Genomic DNA, 14,677 nt, shown 5'->3' with positions numbered 1-14,677 from the left:
TGAAAAACAGGTTGTTGAATGTTTTGAATCAAAATGATGACGTGAAACATATACCCCAGTTTACAGGGTTCAACTCGCGAAGCCACCTCTAAAATCAGCACCAAGAATTTGCAATGGTAAGGTATAAAAAAATTTCTTCGGGGTCAAAGGTCCATCGAATATCACGCCTACAGGTACGGTACTAGTAGGTTACCGTACCGCATATTCCTTCCGGGGGTAGATTACAAAATATTTTGTTTTGCTCTACTTGTCCTGATCATATATTAAATGCATCAATCATTCTAACTGAGCTGAGTTACTTACGGGCCGCACTAACATTAAACTTTCATACCAAGGCGGGGGCCGCGAAATATCGTCCTGCGGGCCGCAATTGGCCCGCGGGCCGCGAGTTTGGGACCCCTGCGTTATAGTCATTGAACGAGCGTTTGATAAGATTGATCTCCTATATGGATACTTTGCGAAAAAAATGTTTGATGGTCTAATGATCTCCTGATTATATTTTTAAATTTGATATAAAATATCCACATATATTCATGAAAATATTTCTGGTTTCAAAAATTCCATATATATAAAATTTTTGAATTGTAATCACACTAGGACTTGGTATTCATTACAATGCTGAAATTTGAGAAGATTAAAAATCGTATGTTGACTTTGCTTCCTTAACATCCATTAATTTGTTTTCAGTTTGGGGGAAGCTAGCTGTTATCACTTCAGTATTGCTGTTTTATGTACGAAACTCGCAAACCGTACCACGTATAGTTATTGCATGGACAATTGCAATGTTTACCTCTAATCACTTATTATCACCCTAGTCAATTAAAATGGGAATTTTAACTATGCGACTACCTATAACCAGTGGTGGGATTCAATTTTTTTGTCTTTTATTTATTTCAAAATTTTGCGTGAATTCTATGAAATTTGATATTTCGTCTAAAATTTTGCTGTATTATTTTTTATCCATGGGAACACGGATTTTAGTCAGTGTGATGACTGGCTGTACATTTTGATTCTGCAAAATTCTGGCTACTGGAAATTCAGAACTTTTTTGAGGGTACCGGTAGCGTCAAAGGTACCGGTAAAGACTGATTCGCTCTGGTCTAACGTGTCCATATATTTGTGCGTAGCTCTCTTGTTATTTTTCTCATTTCTTCGTTACCATTAGTTGAATCATCTGACACGATGAAACGTCAATCAAAACGGGTGAATTTATAATTAGACGCAAACAGTTCTAGGCAACCAAGGTGACATGAGAAAAAAAGAGCCAAGTGCTTCCGTTTTGTTGTCAACTAGTCCATTAATCGGCCGAAAACAATCATCACGCTTGACTGGTGCCGTAGTTCATCCCATTCCTTAAACGCCGCACGTTAAAAATAACGAATTGATATCATATATACAAAATTAGGGGGCGAATTGGATGACAAATAGCATGGACACTTCTTGGGAGGGGAGAACTGATAGTCATAAATATATATGTAAAAAATCAAATCCCGACAAATTCAATGTTGCAAAATGATTGACTTGAACGGTAAATCATTCAATTCCATTGACGTTGTAGGGAATCTCGATTTATCAATAATAACGGGTCCAGCTGCAATTCCACGCAAGTTTGGAACCGAACAATTCAACTACCAATCTTTATTCAACTCTAGCCATTCATTTCTAGGAATACCAAATAAACCTAATTCGTGTGAAAAGAGTGAAAAACAAAATTAATTAATCCTAATATTGCACATATCAATTTCGTAAAATATTTTTATTGTTTACCTATTATATTCACATTCTTTGTGATAACCCATATATCCAGCTATATTCTCAAGGTTAAACCTGGTAAGCAATTAGGTTTTAGGAAAAATGATATTATTATAACACCCTGGAACTCTAGATAGAATAGATCTAAGGTTATAGTCAGGTTGACAACTTGGGACAAATCCTTCGTCTCTTCCTGTGTAAATGAACCACATTTCCCCAAATAATTCTCTATATTTGATTATTCAACCTGGTATTGATAAACAAAGGGTATGCTGGACACAAAATAAATCCATTGATCGTTTTGTTATTGTTGTTGTCATTATTTTTTTTCTTGTCTTTTCTATTTTACCTGCTAGAGCTAGACCATTTGCTTGAAATTTTTTGTGAATAAAGATTGTTGTCGTCACTAGAAGGCTTTTTCATTTATTTATCTCCAAAATTTCTGTAGGCTTTATGGCAGTGGTTCTTAAACTTTTTCGAGCGCGACCCAAATCTGAGTTTTATGAATACTCGCGACCCAATCCTAAATAACGCAAAATGTGTTTTTAATGTTAGTACAGTTTGACTCAAATACAGACAACTATTTATTAGAAACAGTCCATTGACTCAGTGAGATTGATGAAACTGAAATTTCCTTTTCATTATATCTTCAATACACAGCTCTATTTTACTTAACGCAATACGCAAGTTGTCACGGGTATCGAGGCGATTGCGAGCTTAGTTTTGATAACCGTCAGTGCCAAATATCCTCGCTCGCACAAGTGCCTTGTCGCGAATTGTAGCAGAAAAGGCGTCCGCTGTCCGTCGCAAACACGACATCCTAGCTGGCCTTCGGTATCTCTCGCAATATACAACTTTTTACTCATCAAATGTGCACACACTGCTTCGTTCGGGGTAAATGGTGCCTCGAGATGAAGTCACATTTTCTCTAGATATTGAATAATCTAATGTCGAGAAGCGAGCTTTTTTATTGCGTCGTCTATTACAATTTACATTACCAAAAAGACACCCATTTTTGGTTATTTTAATCCACTAAGACGACATTCCACGCGGTCAACACAACGACAAGCGACGTGCATGGTTACCGATACCATAAAAATAATACACGTGACTGGCATATCAGAATTGTGATGTAACAATGAGCTCAAGACAGTTCTTTCCGTGAATGAAATTTTATATTTCATTATTTGCAAATACCCCAGAGTTTAAAAGCTAAATTGAAACATTGGGAAAGCTGAAAATTCGTCCTTCTTCTCTTAGATTGCCCTTGCATTGACGACCTTGTCGCGAACCATTTTTAAACCTTCCGCGACCCATGTTTGGGTCGCGACCCATACTTTAAGAACCACTGCTTTGTGGGATTCATTTATTGTTATGTGATAACCTCATCAAAATTAAAAGCCGTACCTTGTGGCGGTTCCGCGTTCTCAATTGTTGCGATATGGTGGTACGTAAATGTCGGAAATACTACAGTAAGGTATTGTGGAAGACAACGAGATCACTAAAGCCAGCTAATTTTCTCGTATTGAAATCATTGTGGCATTTATGTGCATTAGGATTATTTACGAATGAAATTGCAATATTAGAAAAACAACATAAAATTTAATTAAATTCTGTCGAATATCGAAAGACGTGAAGTATATTCATATCGTATGATTGTTACAATATCATTATAAAGGTTTTATTTAGGAATTAGCAAGAAAATTAGACAAGTTTATTCCATGATGCTTCAACTGCGCTGCATAGAAAGTTCCAGATATTCGTTGGCCCCCAACTGAATAAACAGTATCCACCAATGCAACAAAGAACTAATATGGTAGCCAACGACAGCATCAATTCTTTTTCAATCTTGATCATGATCGGATCAGTGGCAAGATATTCGTCAACAAGATTTGCGCCTTTATTCTTGTGAGGAAATGGTACGTCAGGTACGGGGACCCCCAAAAACTTGCAAAGAGGTTCCCATCCTTGACGATAATTGTAAACCAGAAGTTTTTTAGGAGGTGCATTCTGTAAAAGACAAAGATAATGAGTAAAAAGTGTGGCGCAATGAGAAAATGTATGATCGGAATCAACATGGCTGTAGTTGATGTTAAAATATTATTAAAAATTTCAAAATATATTTTTCTGTAAAATATTACAAACCACCCTTGTTTTTCCAAACCGGCAATATGCATTGAAGCTGAACACATATTTAATTGAATGGTAACCATTATCTTTGCATCCACGTACAATTGAACCCACGGACATTTCACCCATTGACATTTGAACCAATGGACTTTTGAACTCATAGACAATTGCACCTGCGTACATTTGCACCCGTATGCATTGCACTAATGGACATTTGCACCCACTGACATTTGCATTGACGTACATTTGCAACAACGAATATTTGTACCCATTTACATTTCCACGTGGACATACAATGCAGTTTACGGGTGTACCCGATAAGAGTGAAAATCAAAAAAGCAACAGTTTTTACTTACGTTTTTGAGAATATTATTGCGGAAGCGTGTGTATTTTACAGGACGCAACGTTTTGGCTTAGGTTTACGGTTTTGCAAGGGGTATTTCAATGAAAAATGCGAAAAAAACAGAAAAAAATCGATTTAAAACAAGCCCTCGTTTTAAAACAAGATGTTTGATTTAGAATTGGTAAAAAACAAAACCCTAGCTGTCCCCGATTGAATGTTGAAACCTTTGCCGATCTGTCGGTTCATGCCGATTTGGAGGTTTAGCAGAGAATACAAAATTGTATGATTACTGACTTGCGTCTTTACGTGGAGAAATTGAATGATATTTGGCGACCATATTTCAATTTCTTGAGGCTCGTTCAAGATGTTTTCGAGAGTTGGTAGTAAATTATGACCATGACGGAATCTATCTTCTGTGGCCCATAAGATTATGTATCAAATTTTGTTTGCCATTGTAGGACGCAATTTCCAAAATGCTGCTTGTCTAGTAAATCTGTAGAATAGACAGGTTGTGGAATATTTTTCAATGAAATGTTTATGTATAGCTGAAATGTCGCGATTATGGCATTGATTTTTATATCAAATCCATTTCCAGCAACTGTCTTATCTTCCTTTCAATAACGGATTTTGTAAAGTAAACTGGAAAATAATATAGGCATATCGAGAATATATTTGTTTCAAATGTGTGGCGCAAAAGACTTAAATTGTTAAAAACGCCATACGCTCGAATACTACACACACTCCACGAGAGTCGCGCTGTTTTACACTTCCGAGTCTTTTTCTTCCGCTTGGCTCCATTCGATTTCATAGTGATTGCATAATTTGCACAGTTGAAGCATTAATATTTGTAATGAATGAAACATTTATCAAATTCACTTTAAAAATAACTTGAGTGGAAACAGTTTTAGTATACCTGGATTACGTGTGAGTTGTGCTTTCTAAATTTTAATTTTAGAAGTAGCTCGTTTAAAGTCACTCGTCTGAATGGCTTCCAGAACAATGAATCTCTAAGACCAAATATTACCCGACCTGAAAAATATCAAAATGTTTCGTAAAATTATCGCATGAAAAAAGAAAATACAAATTCATATTCTAATTCTAGAATTGAAAAAAGTCTCATGATTAGGGTTTCATGATTATTTTCCCAATGTGCTATTTTCAGAGCAGTAATGATGATTTTAGTCTCTCTTTGACACAAAACAGAATAAATATTTGCTCCGCACAAACCAATGTTACAAATTCGTTTGAACTGAAATGTTGCAAATTTTTTATTTTTTCTGGATACATACATAAGTGGTTTAATATTGGCAACAACTAAAACACGTTAAACGAAATGATGTAATATACGTATTCCTTACCAACACAATGATCCGATAAAATATTGAACGACAAATATCCAGAGGGTGTTAGGAGTGACATTAATTTCAAAGTCCAACTCGATTCAACCGATCGCATCTGCGTTACTAAACTCTTAAACCATGAATCTTCATCCCTGGTAGTCAAAATTATCTGCAAATGTTAAAATTGTGCTTTAAATGTATTTATATCAATATATATCATATGTCGTAATCTCAATTTAAACTCATGCAGCCGATCTCGAATTTGATGCACCAACCATCAGCGTTGCTTGCTCGTTGCTATTAACTGTATCTATAAATCTTTCCCCTTATTATAACCTCCATTATTAAAGAAATGTTTCGCTAGAATTCTGTTGTAGCCTATTACAAATTAGATGTTACTTTTGCGTCCGGAAAGGCTTTATGAAGTTCTTGCCAGAAATAGCATGGTGGTACATCAGACACAGCATCCACATTTTCGTACATTCTTCGAAAATCTTCAGTGGTGCCGCCAGCTTTAAATATTATTTCCCAATCTTTGCCTAAAATTGTACTGTTTTCCATGTAATCGTAAACATTAAATCCCAATGTTTTTAAAGCAACAGTCATAGTCTTGGTTCCAGTTTTTGGAAAGCCGGCTGATATCACCTTCATATTGCTGCTTCGTGTTCGTAATGTCTCATGGTTGCCGAGTCACATACATATAGTCAGCAAAGCAGCAAATGCCAAGTTGATGATTAACCAATGTAGGTCAATGCGAAGATAAATATTCAGTCCAGTGCGCCGTGACTGTGCAGTACGGTGACCGTACATTTGAACCCACGTACATTTCAACCCATGTGTATATCCGCGGGTTCAATCTATATGCCGGTGCTGAAATGGGTTGTTAGGGTATCCGTAAAACAAAAAAATGTCCATAGGTGCAATAGTATGCAGGTGCAATTGTCGTGGGTTCAAATGTACGTGGGTTCGAATGTAATGGAACCGTGCAGAACACTCCCAGGTGGCATACATTTCAAAAATAAATAAAATTGGGCTTCGCACGAATGTCGTGATAATCGGAGAACCCGATCTAATTTTTAGAGGAATACCTTCGGCATGGTTTTTTGAAATGACCTGTTGTGAGTAAAAGAACCTTTTCGTAAAATTTTCAATCCCATTACTTGCCACAAACGTAATGTTTTCCACATAAACATAAACAGTTAATCCAAGCATTTGCAAAGTTAATGCTAAGCTTTTTTCCTAGTTGATGGGATGTGTTAATTACTTATCGATCTTGATCGGTAAGTATGTTGATAGGTATTTGTGGCTTATCGATCTTAAGATCGATAAGTATGTTGATGTAGGTAATTGTCTGTTTGTTTGTCTGTCTGTTAGATGCACGCGATATCTCACGAAAGCGAGGTTGAATCTGCTCCAAGTTTTGCATGTGCATTCATCGTAGCTCGGATCAGAAGCCTATTGATTTGAATTATATCGTATAATTAGCGAGTTATTGATTAATTAGTGAGGGGGAAACACGGTGTCACTATGGAGTAAGAGCGCTGTTTAGGGGATCCCCTAACCTCCGATCGATAAGTCCTCGGTCTCCAACCGACATTCTTGTTTGTTTGTCTGTCTGTTATACACTTCCGTATGTTACGCGATATCTCACGAGAGCGAGGTTAAATCTGCTCAAAACTTTCCATGTGCATTCATCATATTTCGGACCAAAAGCCTATTGATTTTGGATAAATTATGTCATATAATTAGCGAGTTATTAATTATTATTTTCTTCTCATAATTAGCGAGTTATAATTTAATTTTTTTTCTCTTCGATCGCTATCTCGTTATAGTCATGAATGAATGTTTGATAAGATTAAACTCCTATATGTATAATTGGCGAAAAAAATGCTTGATGGTCTAATGATCTCCTAATGATATTTTTAAATTTGATATCAAATATCCGCATATATTCATGAAGATATTTCTGGTTTCAAAAATTCCCACATATATATAAAATTATTGAATTGTAATCACACTAGGACGTGGTATTCATTACAATGCTGCTTTATGATGTCTATGTTATATCCATAATTTACTCAAGCATCCTGAACAGTTGTGTGGTTAGTGACTGGCTACCCACAAAAAACAGCCCATACGATTGTGGTGCAGTTGTTTTCTTGAAAACCTCTTACGAGTTCTGCCGTGGAATGAGTCCTCGTTTGGATGTATGTATCAGCAGGGATAATAGTTGTCGATTATGTATGATATATTCATTTATTCTTTCACAACTTCTGTTCAAACGTCTAATTCTCGTATCAATGTGATGTTCAACCCACTTGGTTCAATGGATTTTGCAGCGATTTTTACTATAAAAATGCCACCACCTAACTTGTGTCGAATTTACTTGCGCCCATGCTGTACTTTTAGGTCGTTTCCACAATGCAACTTATCTGAATAGGCGAAGTATTTCCCAATGTCGATGCCAACGGCATTTCGTATTAAACCATGGTTCTTGGATGACGTTCTCATATTTAGTCCATATAAAGAAGTCCGAGACCACCTGAAGTATGCGCACCAAGATGGCGCACAACCTGAACTCAAGTTGTGTACGAGGTTAGAGCTCAGGTTATGCGACATCTTGGTGCGCATACTTCAGGAGTACCGAGGTCCATATCATTCCCTTACTAAAACCATTCACCGGGCATTTGAAGTTTGTCGTCGAATACGACATAGATAGACGAAACTTCCGAGTTGAGCATCCGTAAAGACGGGTTTCGGTCGTTCACACTTCTTCTGTGGTGCGAAAAAATGCTGCTGAAAAAACAGAGGTTCCTACTTGGTTATTTCACTTGTTTTCATTAGTTTACTTCATGTCTAGGGAAATTTCATGAAAGCACCTTCTGTTTTATGTTGTATTAAAATTCTGCATGTTTGTATACATTGACTTCTATAAATTGATTGATGCAGTAATGAGGGATCTGTGATTTGCACCGTGAATACGCTTCCCACGGGCTTCTGAGACTGCTGCAGGGTCCGGTTAGCGTTGTATTTATGTCGTAGCAGTAAAATAACTTTTGAATGAATCAGTCAAATGGGGGTCAGGAATGACATATGTAAAAATTGTTACGCCAAAATTCGATTAAATTCTTATCTTTTTCAGATATGAATAATTAAAATTTGATTTATATAAAATCCCACAGTTCGGTCATAATATTGGAAACGAAATCAAAAATTGTTTTGATGTCATAAACTTCTCATTACGGACTTGGGGTCTAGTATAGTTCAGTACCACAATCAAGTACTTGCAGTGGGCGTAGCATAACGAATTTTGCATATGTTATTCCTAACCCCCACCTGACTATGCCATCCAAAAATGACGTCACTACGACGTCACCTTACGTCATATGGCTTGCCAGAGTATATTTACGATCGCCTGAAATGGCATCTGCGCCACCGATAACGAACTCGCTAAAGCGGCGATCTCTCTCCTATCGTGATCGTTGTGACGAGAAAACGAGAGAAATAGCTTGCGGGTCTAGTATAGTTTATAGCAGGGATGGCGAACCATTGACCCGCGGGTCACAAAGTGGCCCACCGCGTTTTAATGGTGATCCGCCAAGGCACGAATAAAATATAAAAAAAATACTAACACATCAGTGATAAAAAATTGATAAAACAAGCCTTAAATTAATTTAACAAAACTGTTATAATGTATCGTCAGTTGGGCAATCAGGGCTGCGATCCGATAGCTCATATTCAAATTGTTAATTCCCGGGCCTCTATTGTAATTTTCAAAACCCCTAATCTTGGACGCGTGTCTGCACCGCTGTGTACCGTTGTTCAGCTATTGGCTATGAAATCGTTTATGACATAACGATGCAATTGATCTGTTCATTTCTCGCAACGTCTTGTCACTTTCGGAAGTGTATCTGCGGACTGTTTTAGGGGTTATACGAAAACTAGATGCTACTTTGCATTTTATTAGTTTCACGCACACAATGCCGTTGAGAAAGCAAAATCTTTCAGACTTGAAATAAAAACCTAGAAATCTGAATTAACAATGGTGCAGTGTAAAAGTGCCTTAATGTGGTTGAAAGCTGATCGAAAATACACTATCAGAGTGGAATTACCTCCAAATTCTTTGGAACCGTAAAATAATTTGCCGCATCATCCTAAACGTTTTTGGTAATTCATATGCGTGTTTTCATACTCTGATTTCATAAAATCGAGATCCATAAAGAGTCCCTGATAGAAGTGCTGCATAAGTAAAGCACAAAACTACATCAGCAGAAGTTTATAAAATTTGTTCCAGAAGTTTCTTATAGATACAAACATTGATTAAATATATGTGACCCTCTATCTTCTGTTCCGCGATAAAATTATAATTTTTGACCCATTCATTGAAAAAGGCTCGCCATCCCTGGTTATAGAATTTCATTAAATGGAATTCAGTCGGATGATTGTTCAGACCGATGAACAAACATTTGATTTAATGAATACCAGATAAAATTTATCATACCTCAATGATAACAGATCACAATGTCTTGAATTACACTAAAAGAAAAACACCAAAAGTGTCAAAGGATCCAATCCAAACGAATCTTCCATTGGCAAACGTCGCTATTCCACCATTCTTTGTCAATTAAGTTGAAAACCAAAACCGTGTCATCTGGACAAGAAAATGGATACAATGTGTACAAATGTTGAGAAAAGTTGATAAATAAAGCTGTCATAGTTTAATTAAGAATAAAACCCTGAGGAGGTGCATTAAACAGAACACTTCTAGAAGAACTACCAGTTGGAACTAAACAAGACCAACTACCATTCTTTGATCCATGCCAGCGGTTCTCAAACTGGGGTCCGCTAGGGAATATCAAGGGACCGCTGTAAACTGGTCAGACGTTACACAGGATGATGTAAATGGCCCTGTTCTTTTCGATTGTTTCCGTGTATCCAAACCCGGATTGAGTAATGTGCCCCCGTCGCCAATATGCACCGAAAACCTATAAAGTGGGGTACTTGCAAGAAAGCTTGCTTACCCTGGTACGGGTTATTTGCCAAACCAGAAGATTTACTACGGCAAGGATGAAATGCAACCCTTACCTGAGTACAACTACCAGTACACTCGTGCATCTACTCGAACCATATCTGAGCAAATAGTATAATGTTTTTTGTGACAGATTATATAATTTTCTGGAGCTGGCAAACCGTTTTCCAGAAGAACATAACCCCTCACAGGGACATTGGATGTCAATAGAAAAGGTGTTACACCGATAATTTAACGAAAATCGAAACAATTCAGTGTCGTTCGTTGCAAGGAGATCGTATTATAGAATTGGTATGATAAGCATGCTGTGAGTGCAATATTACAGAGGGGATGAAACAATTGAAAAAATTATACGAGTACGTTCAGAACCGCAAATCAAGCCGATTCTAATAGAATCATACAACAGATTCATGGAAGGTGTAGACATGTCCGATCAGTATGTCTCCAATACATGTTTGCAAGAAAATCTCTGAAATGGCGGAAGAAACCCTTTTTTTGGCATTTGAAGGTGTCAATTACGAATACTATACCTATCTTCTTTATAAGCTTCATATCCCTGAAAGTGAGAGAAAAAGACTTTCATTATCTAAATTTAGATTCGAACTGATTGCAAGTCTAAACTCAGATGACGGCAGTTCATCCAAAGATGTTTCCCCGAGCATCGATTTCCTTGTTTATTTCCGTAACAATTACAAATCAGCAATAAGTTAACAAATACGCAACAATTAGAATTTATGCCGCCGCTCAGACAGATATTCAAGCATGGTTGTAAACATTGCCTCTTTTTGGTAGTTTTGCGTGTTATTCGTTATTTTTTAGTTGTATTTCCAAAAAGTAGTTGTAAATCAAATAACTTAGTTGTCATTATGTCTTCAGAGAACCTTTAGTTTAGTTATAATAATCATAAATTGGTAACGCAAACGCTGCGATATACTTAAAATTAGCTATTAGTACCTATAAGCGGCACGTGATTTATGGTTTTGGATGAAAATTATAGTTTTAAACATGCGAGCCAGTTTGTAAGCGCCAACTCTCCAAACCATTCTAAAAATAGGCGTTGAAAATTTTGCAATGATTTAGTTATAGAGAGAATTTTTCAAGGGTCGGGGAAACGTCCATTGCTTTGAAATCGCCAGTGGTTAAAAACAGTTGTTGTCGCTGGAAGGCTATTACTTTCATTTATGTCAAAAATTTCTTTGGATTCTACGGAATTCGTTTTTCACTTTAAATTTTTGCGTGATGGCTTAATCAATATGATAAAATTCGCACCGTGAAGTGTTTGCGTGGCCGCGTTTAAGCGATCCCGTCAGACTACCGGTACTGTACAAGATTTGTGACTACTTCGTTTTGGCTTTCGTGTCCATATATTTGTGCATCGCTCTCTTGTTTGATTGTATATTGTTTCACATTCATTCTATTAGCAGCAAAATGGCTAGACAGCGAAAATACGACGAAGACTATCTTAAGTTAGATTTTCGATTGTACAAAATGGCATGATTAAGCTTCAATGTGCCAGCACACCCTCCACACTAAGAAAATGGGCAGTAAACGATCTGTGTTGCGTACGCGAGAAGTGACAGCTAATTTGTATGTTGTCCGAATAGCTCTACGCTATGTTCTTCTATTGTATTTTTGGTTTGAAAGTTGTGAGGGTCCGCGGTTACTTCAGCAAAGCATATACGAGTTGTGAGTGATTATTAGGAAATAAGTTATAATACGACACTTTGAATATGATGTAAAGTGTACACCAACTTCTTAAACATGTAGATTGCGTTGTTACTGTTTTTCAATTCAGCAAAACATTTTAAAACAAAATGTGACGTTTATGAAAATTCAACATCAGGAAAATTATCAGAAAACATATGTAAAAATTGTAGAATTTACACTAATAGTGCAAAACAACTGCATCATGCAAACGGACTAGCTCCAAGTGGCACATCATCCTCAAAAGTTTTATTCATGTGTGTGGTAATATTATCAAAATAGTTTTAATCATGCTATGAGTCCCGGGAACATTTTAGTGTATATATACAAAGCTTGACCAGTTGCTGAAGTCGACGAAGAGTCATTAGAACAAATTTTTTTTCCTATTTCGAGTTCAGCAGATAATTAATTTATATTATGTGGTCACATTGACCTTTATTGGAATTTGGCTACCCCAAACTACCTGATACCCACATTCACCCAGTATGGACAGCAATGTTACCAATTCTCAAAATGTTTTATTTACAAACAAGTAGCCGCGGGTCTAGCTGGAATAGGGATGGCTACATGGTCGCAACAGCTATTTGATATCTTCCTCGTCACAGAGAAATATTGGGCACATCACCGTAGGATCAGGAAATGATGCTTATCGACCATGTTAAGCAAGAACGTTTTCGCAAGATAGAACAAGGTGGCTTTACCAAATTCAAAACGATTGAGGAAAGGGGATCGAAAAAATATACCACGGATGATAGACAAGTGGCCAAGATAGCTGAATCGTACGGCGTAACACGGCATCCATAAACATAAAAATATCGACGAAAAACATAAGCAAGACGTAGTTGTGCGGCGTATATCTCGCCCCACAGCTATACCAGCAGTTCATGACTGCTACTCACCAACAGGGCAAAGTACGACATTAAAAGGTGAAACACTGCATCGTTGCATTGCTGTTTGAATTTAAATGCACGTTATATCTATGAATAGCTACGAATAAAAAAAGGCCCCTATAATGACTTTTAAACCTTGAGAATTGGGTTCAAATTAGATATTAAGTAGGCAACTGACAATTAATCACCTTATATCATGTTCTTGAAAGTTGAATATGTATGTGGCGTACATGCAAATTTATGGAGACAAATTCAGACAATGGATTCTTACAATACCATCGGAATATTTTATTTTCAAAATACTTCACTGTGCAATTGTGAAACTTTTTATGAGTCGGTAACGTATCCCGAAATAAGGCTGCCGAACCTAAACATCATCTTATTGAAATTCCATTTCCATAAAATTATTATCTTGATTTCTGCAGTGAAATGCATAATGTAAAAGCCTTATGTAGTACTATACCCAATGCGATATATGCCACTTTTTGTCGTATCGAACTTTCTGCGAAATACGTACATAAATTTTCAATTGTTTGCGTATTATACTAAAATGAATCTTCTGTTTGCCAAGTTTTATTCACGAACGAAGAAACTCTAAGAAATTTCGTATCAGATTATATCGAATACCTACAGTATTCCTAACACCTAAAAAACACCTATTTTTTTCAATTGCTGAAAAATAAGACGTGAATATTCGTGGAAACCTTACGGTTAATTGGGAAAATTCAGGTTGTGTGAAACCATGTTTTCAGTGACCGAATGACTTTTAAAAAATTACTGATGCTGATCGCATTCCGTCTTGCGACTATGTAATTTCGCTTAATACTTCGGTTTGTCTCGATTTTTCCAATTTCTTCGTTTGTCGTGTTAGCCATGGTCTGGTGACACATTGGCCATCAGGTGTTCTGTTTTGACTAAAAACATAAATTTAACGCCCTCACAACGTGTAACTTGATACATGTTAAAATAAGAAGTTTAAGTAAAATATCGAATGTTATGTAATCGTATGCACAATTTATCGTTTTCAGTAGAGCGCAAAATGGTTCTCACGCAAATGTAAATGTCGCTAAACATATTTATGAACAAACCGCTGTCAGCCAAGCACGGCAGAAAGATGGTCTCTTTGTGGAAGTGCCTCATTCGGTCCATTGACCGCACAGCTTTACCAGGGAGTCATACAAAACTTAAGATCGCGTAAGCTGCCGTAAATAAAAACGGGTCACAAACATTCTTTTCGATTCATTGAGACTTATTACGATGGTGTGAGAATTTTGTACTTATTGAGTGTTTAGGTGTGATTGTGCGAGTGTGATCATTTCGGTTAAACTCAAATCGAATGCTCATTTTGCAAACTCCGAGGGTTTTTCCGTAGGTGTTCGCCCATTTTATTGGATAACGGAGCATCAGGTTTTTCTACCACATTTAGTTCAGCGCGCTGATTCACAGATGCGTCAGATCCGTGTTGGCTGTGTTGAATTCACTGCAGAAT

The 14,677-nt window shown here is 36.8% G+C and overlaps 1 protein-coding gene across 1 annotated transcript; it reads right to left on the bottom strand.

Moving 5' to 3' along the window:
- Positions 1 to 3,357: 3,357 nt before the first annotated feature.
- On the bottom strand, positions 3,358 to 6,274 carry LOC144411824 (uncharacterized). Its single transcript, XM_078109430.1, has 4 exons — positions 5,965 to 6,274; positions 5,584 to 5,734; positions 5,139 to 5,254; positions 3,358 to 3,762 (listed from the first exon to the last, which is right to left on the bottom strand). Exons 1-4 carry the CDS (start codon positions 6,214 to 6,216, stop codon positions 3,457 to 3,459), a joined length of 825 nt encoding a protein of 274 aa, XP_077965556.1. The 5' UTR covers positions 6,217 to 6,274; the 3' UTR covers positions 3,358 to 3,456.
- Positions 6,275 to 14,677: the final 8,403 nt, after the last annotated feature.

Source organism: Styela clava, chromosome 15, assembly GCF_964204865.1.
Source record: "Styela clava chromosome 15, kaStyClav1.hap1.2, whole genome shotgun sequence".
Taxonomy (NCBI): Eukaryota; Metazoa; Chordata; class Ascidiacea; order Stolidobranchia; family Styelidae; genus Styela; species Styela clava.
Note: the sequence above shows the minus strand (reverse complement) of the source record. Positions and strands in the feature narration are given on the sequence as shown.

Bases quoted from the DNA above. Each gene is read 5' to 3' on its own strand.
- LOC144411824 (XM_078109430.1), bottom strand. From the start codon at position 6,216: ATGAAGGTGATATCAGCCGGCTTTCCAAAAACTGGAACCAAGACTATG. The intron at 5,735-5,964 runs GTAACATCTAAT...TAACATTTGCAG, and splicing joins AAGCCTTTCCGGACGCAAAA to ATAATTTTGACTACCAGGGA. The intron at 3,763-5,138 runs GTATACTAAAAC...TGTCTTTTACAG, and splicing joins ACAACTCACACGTAATCCAG to AATGCACCTCCTAAAAAACT.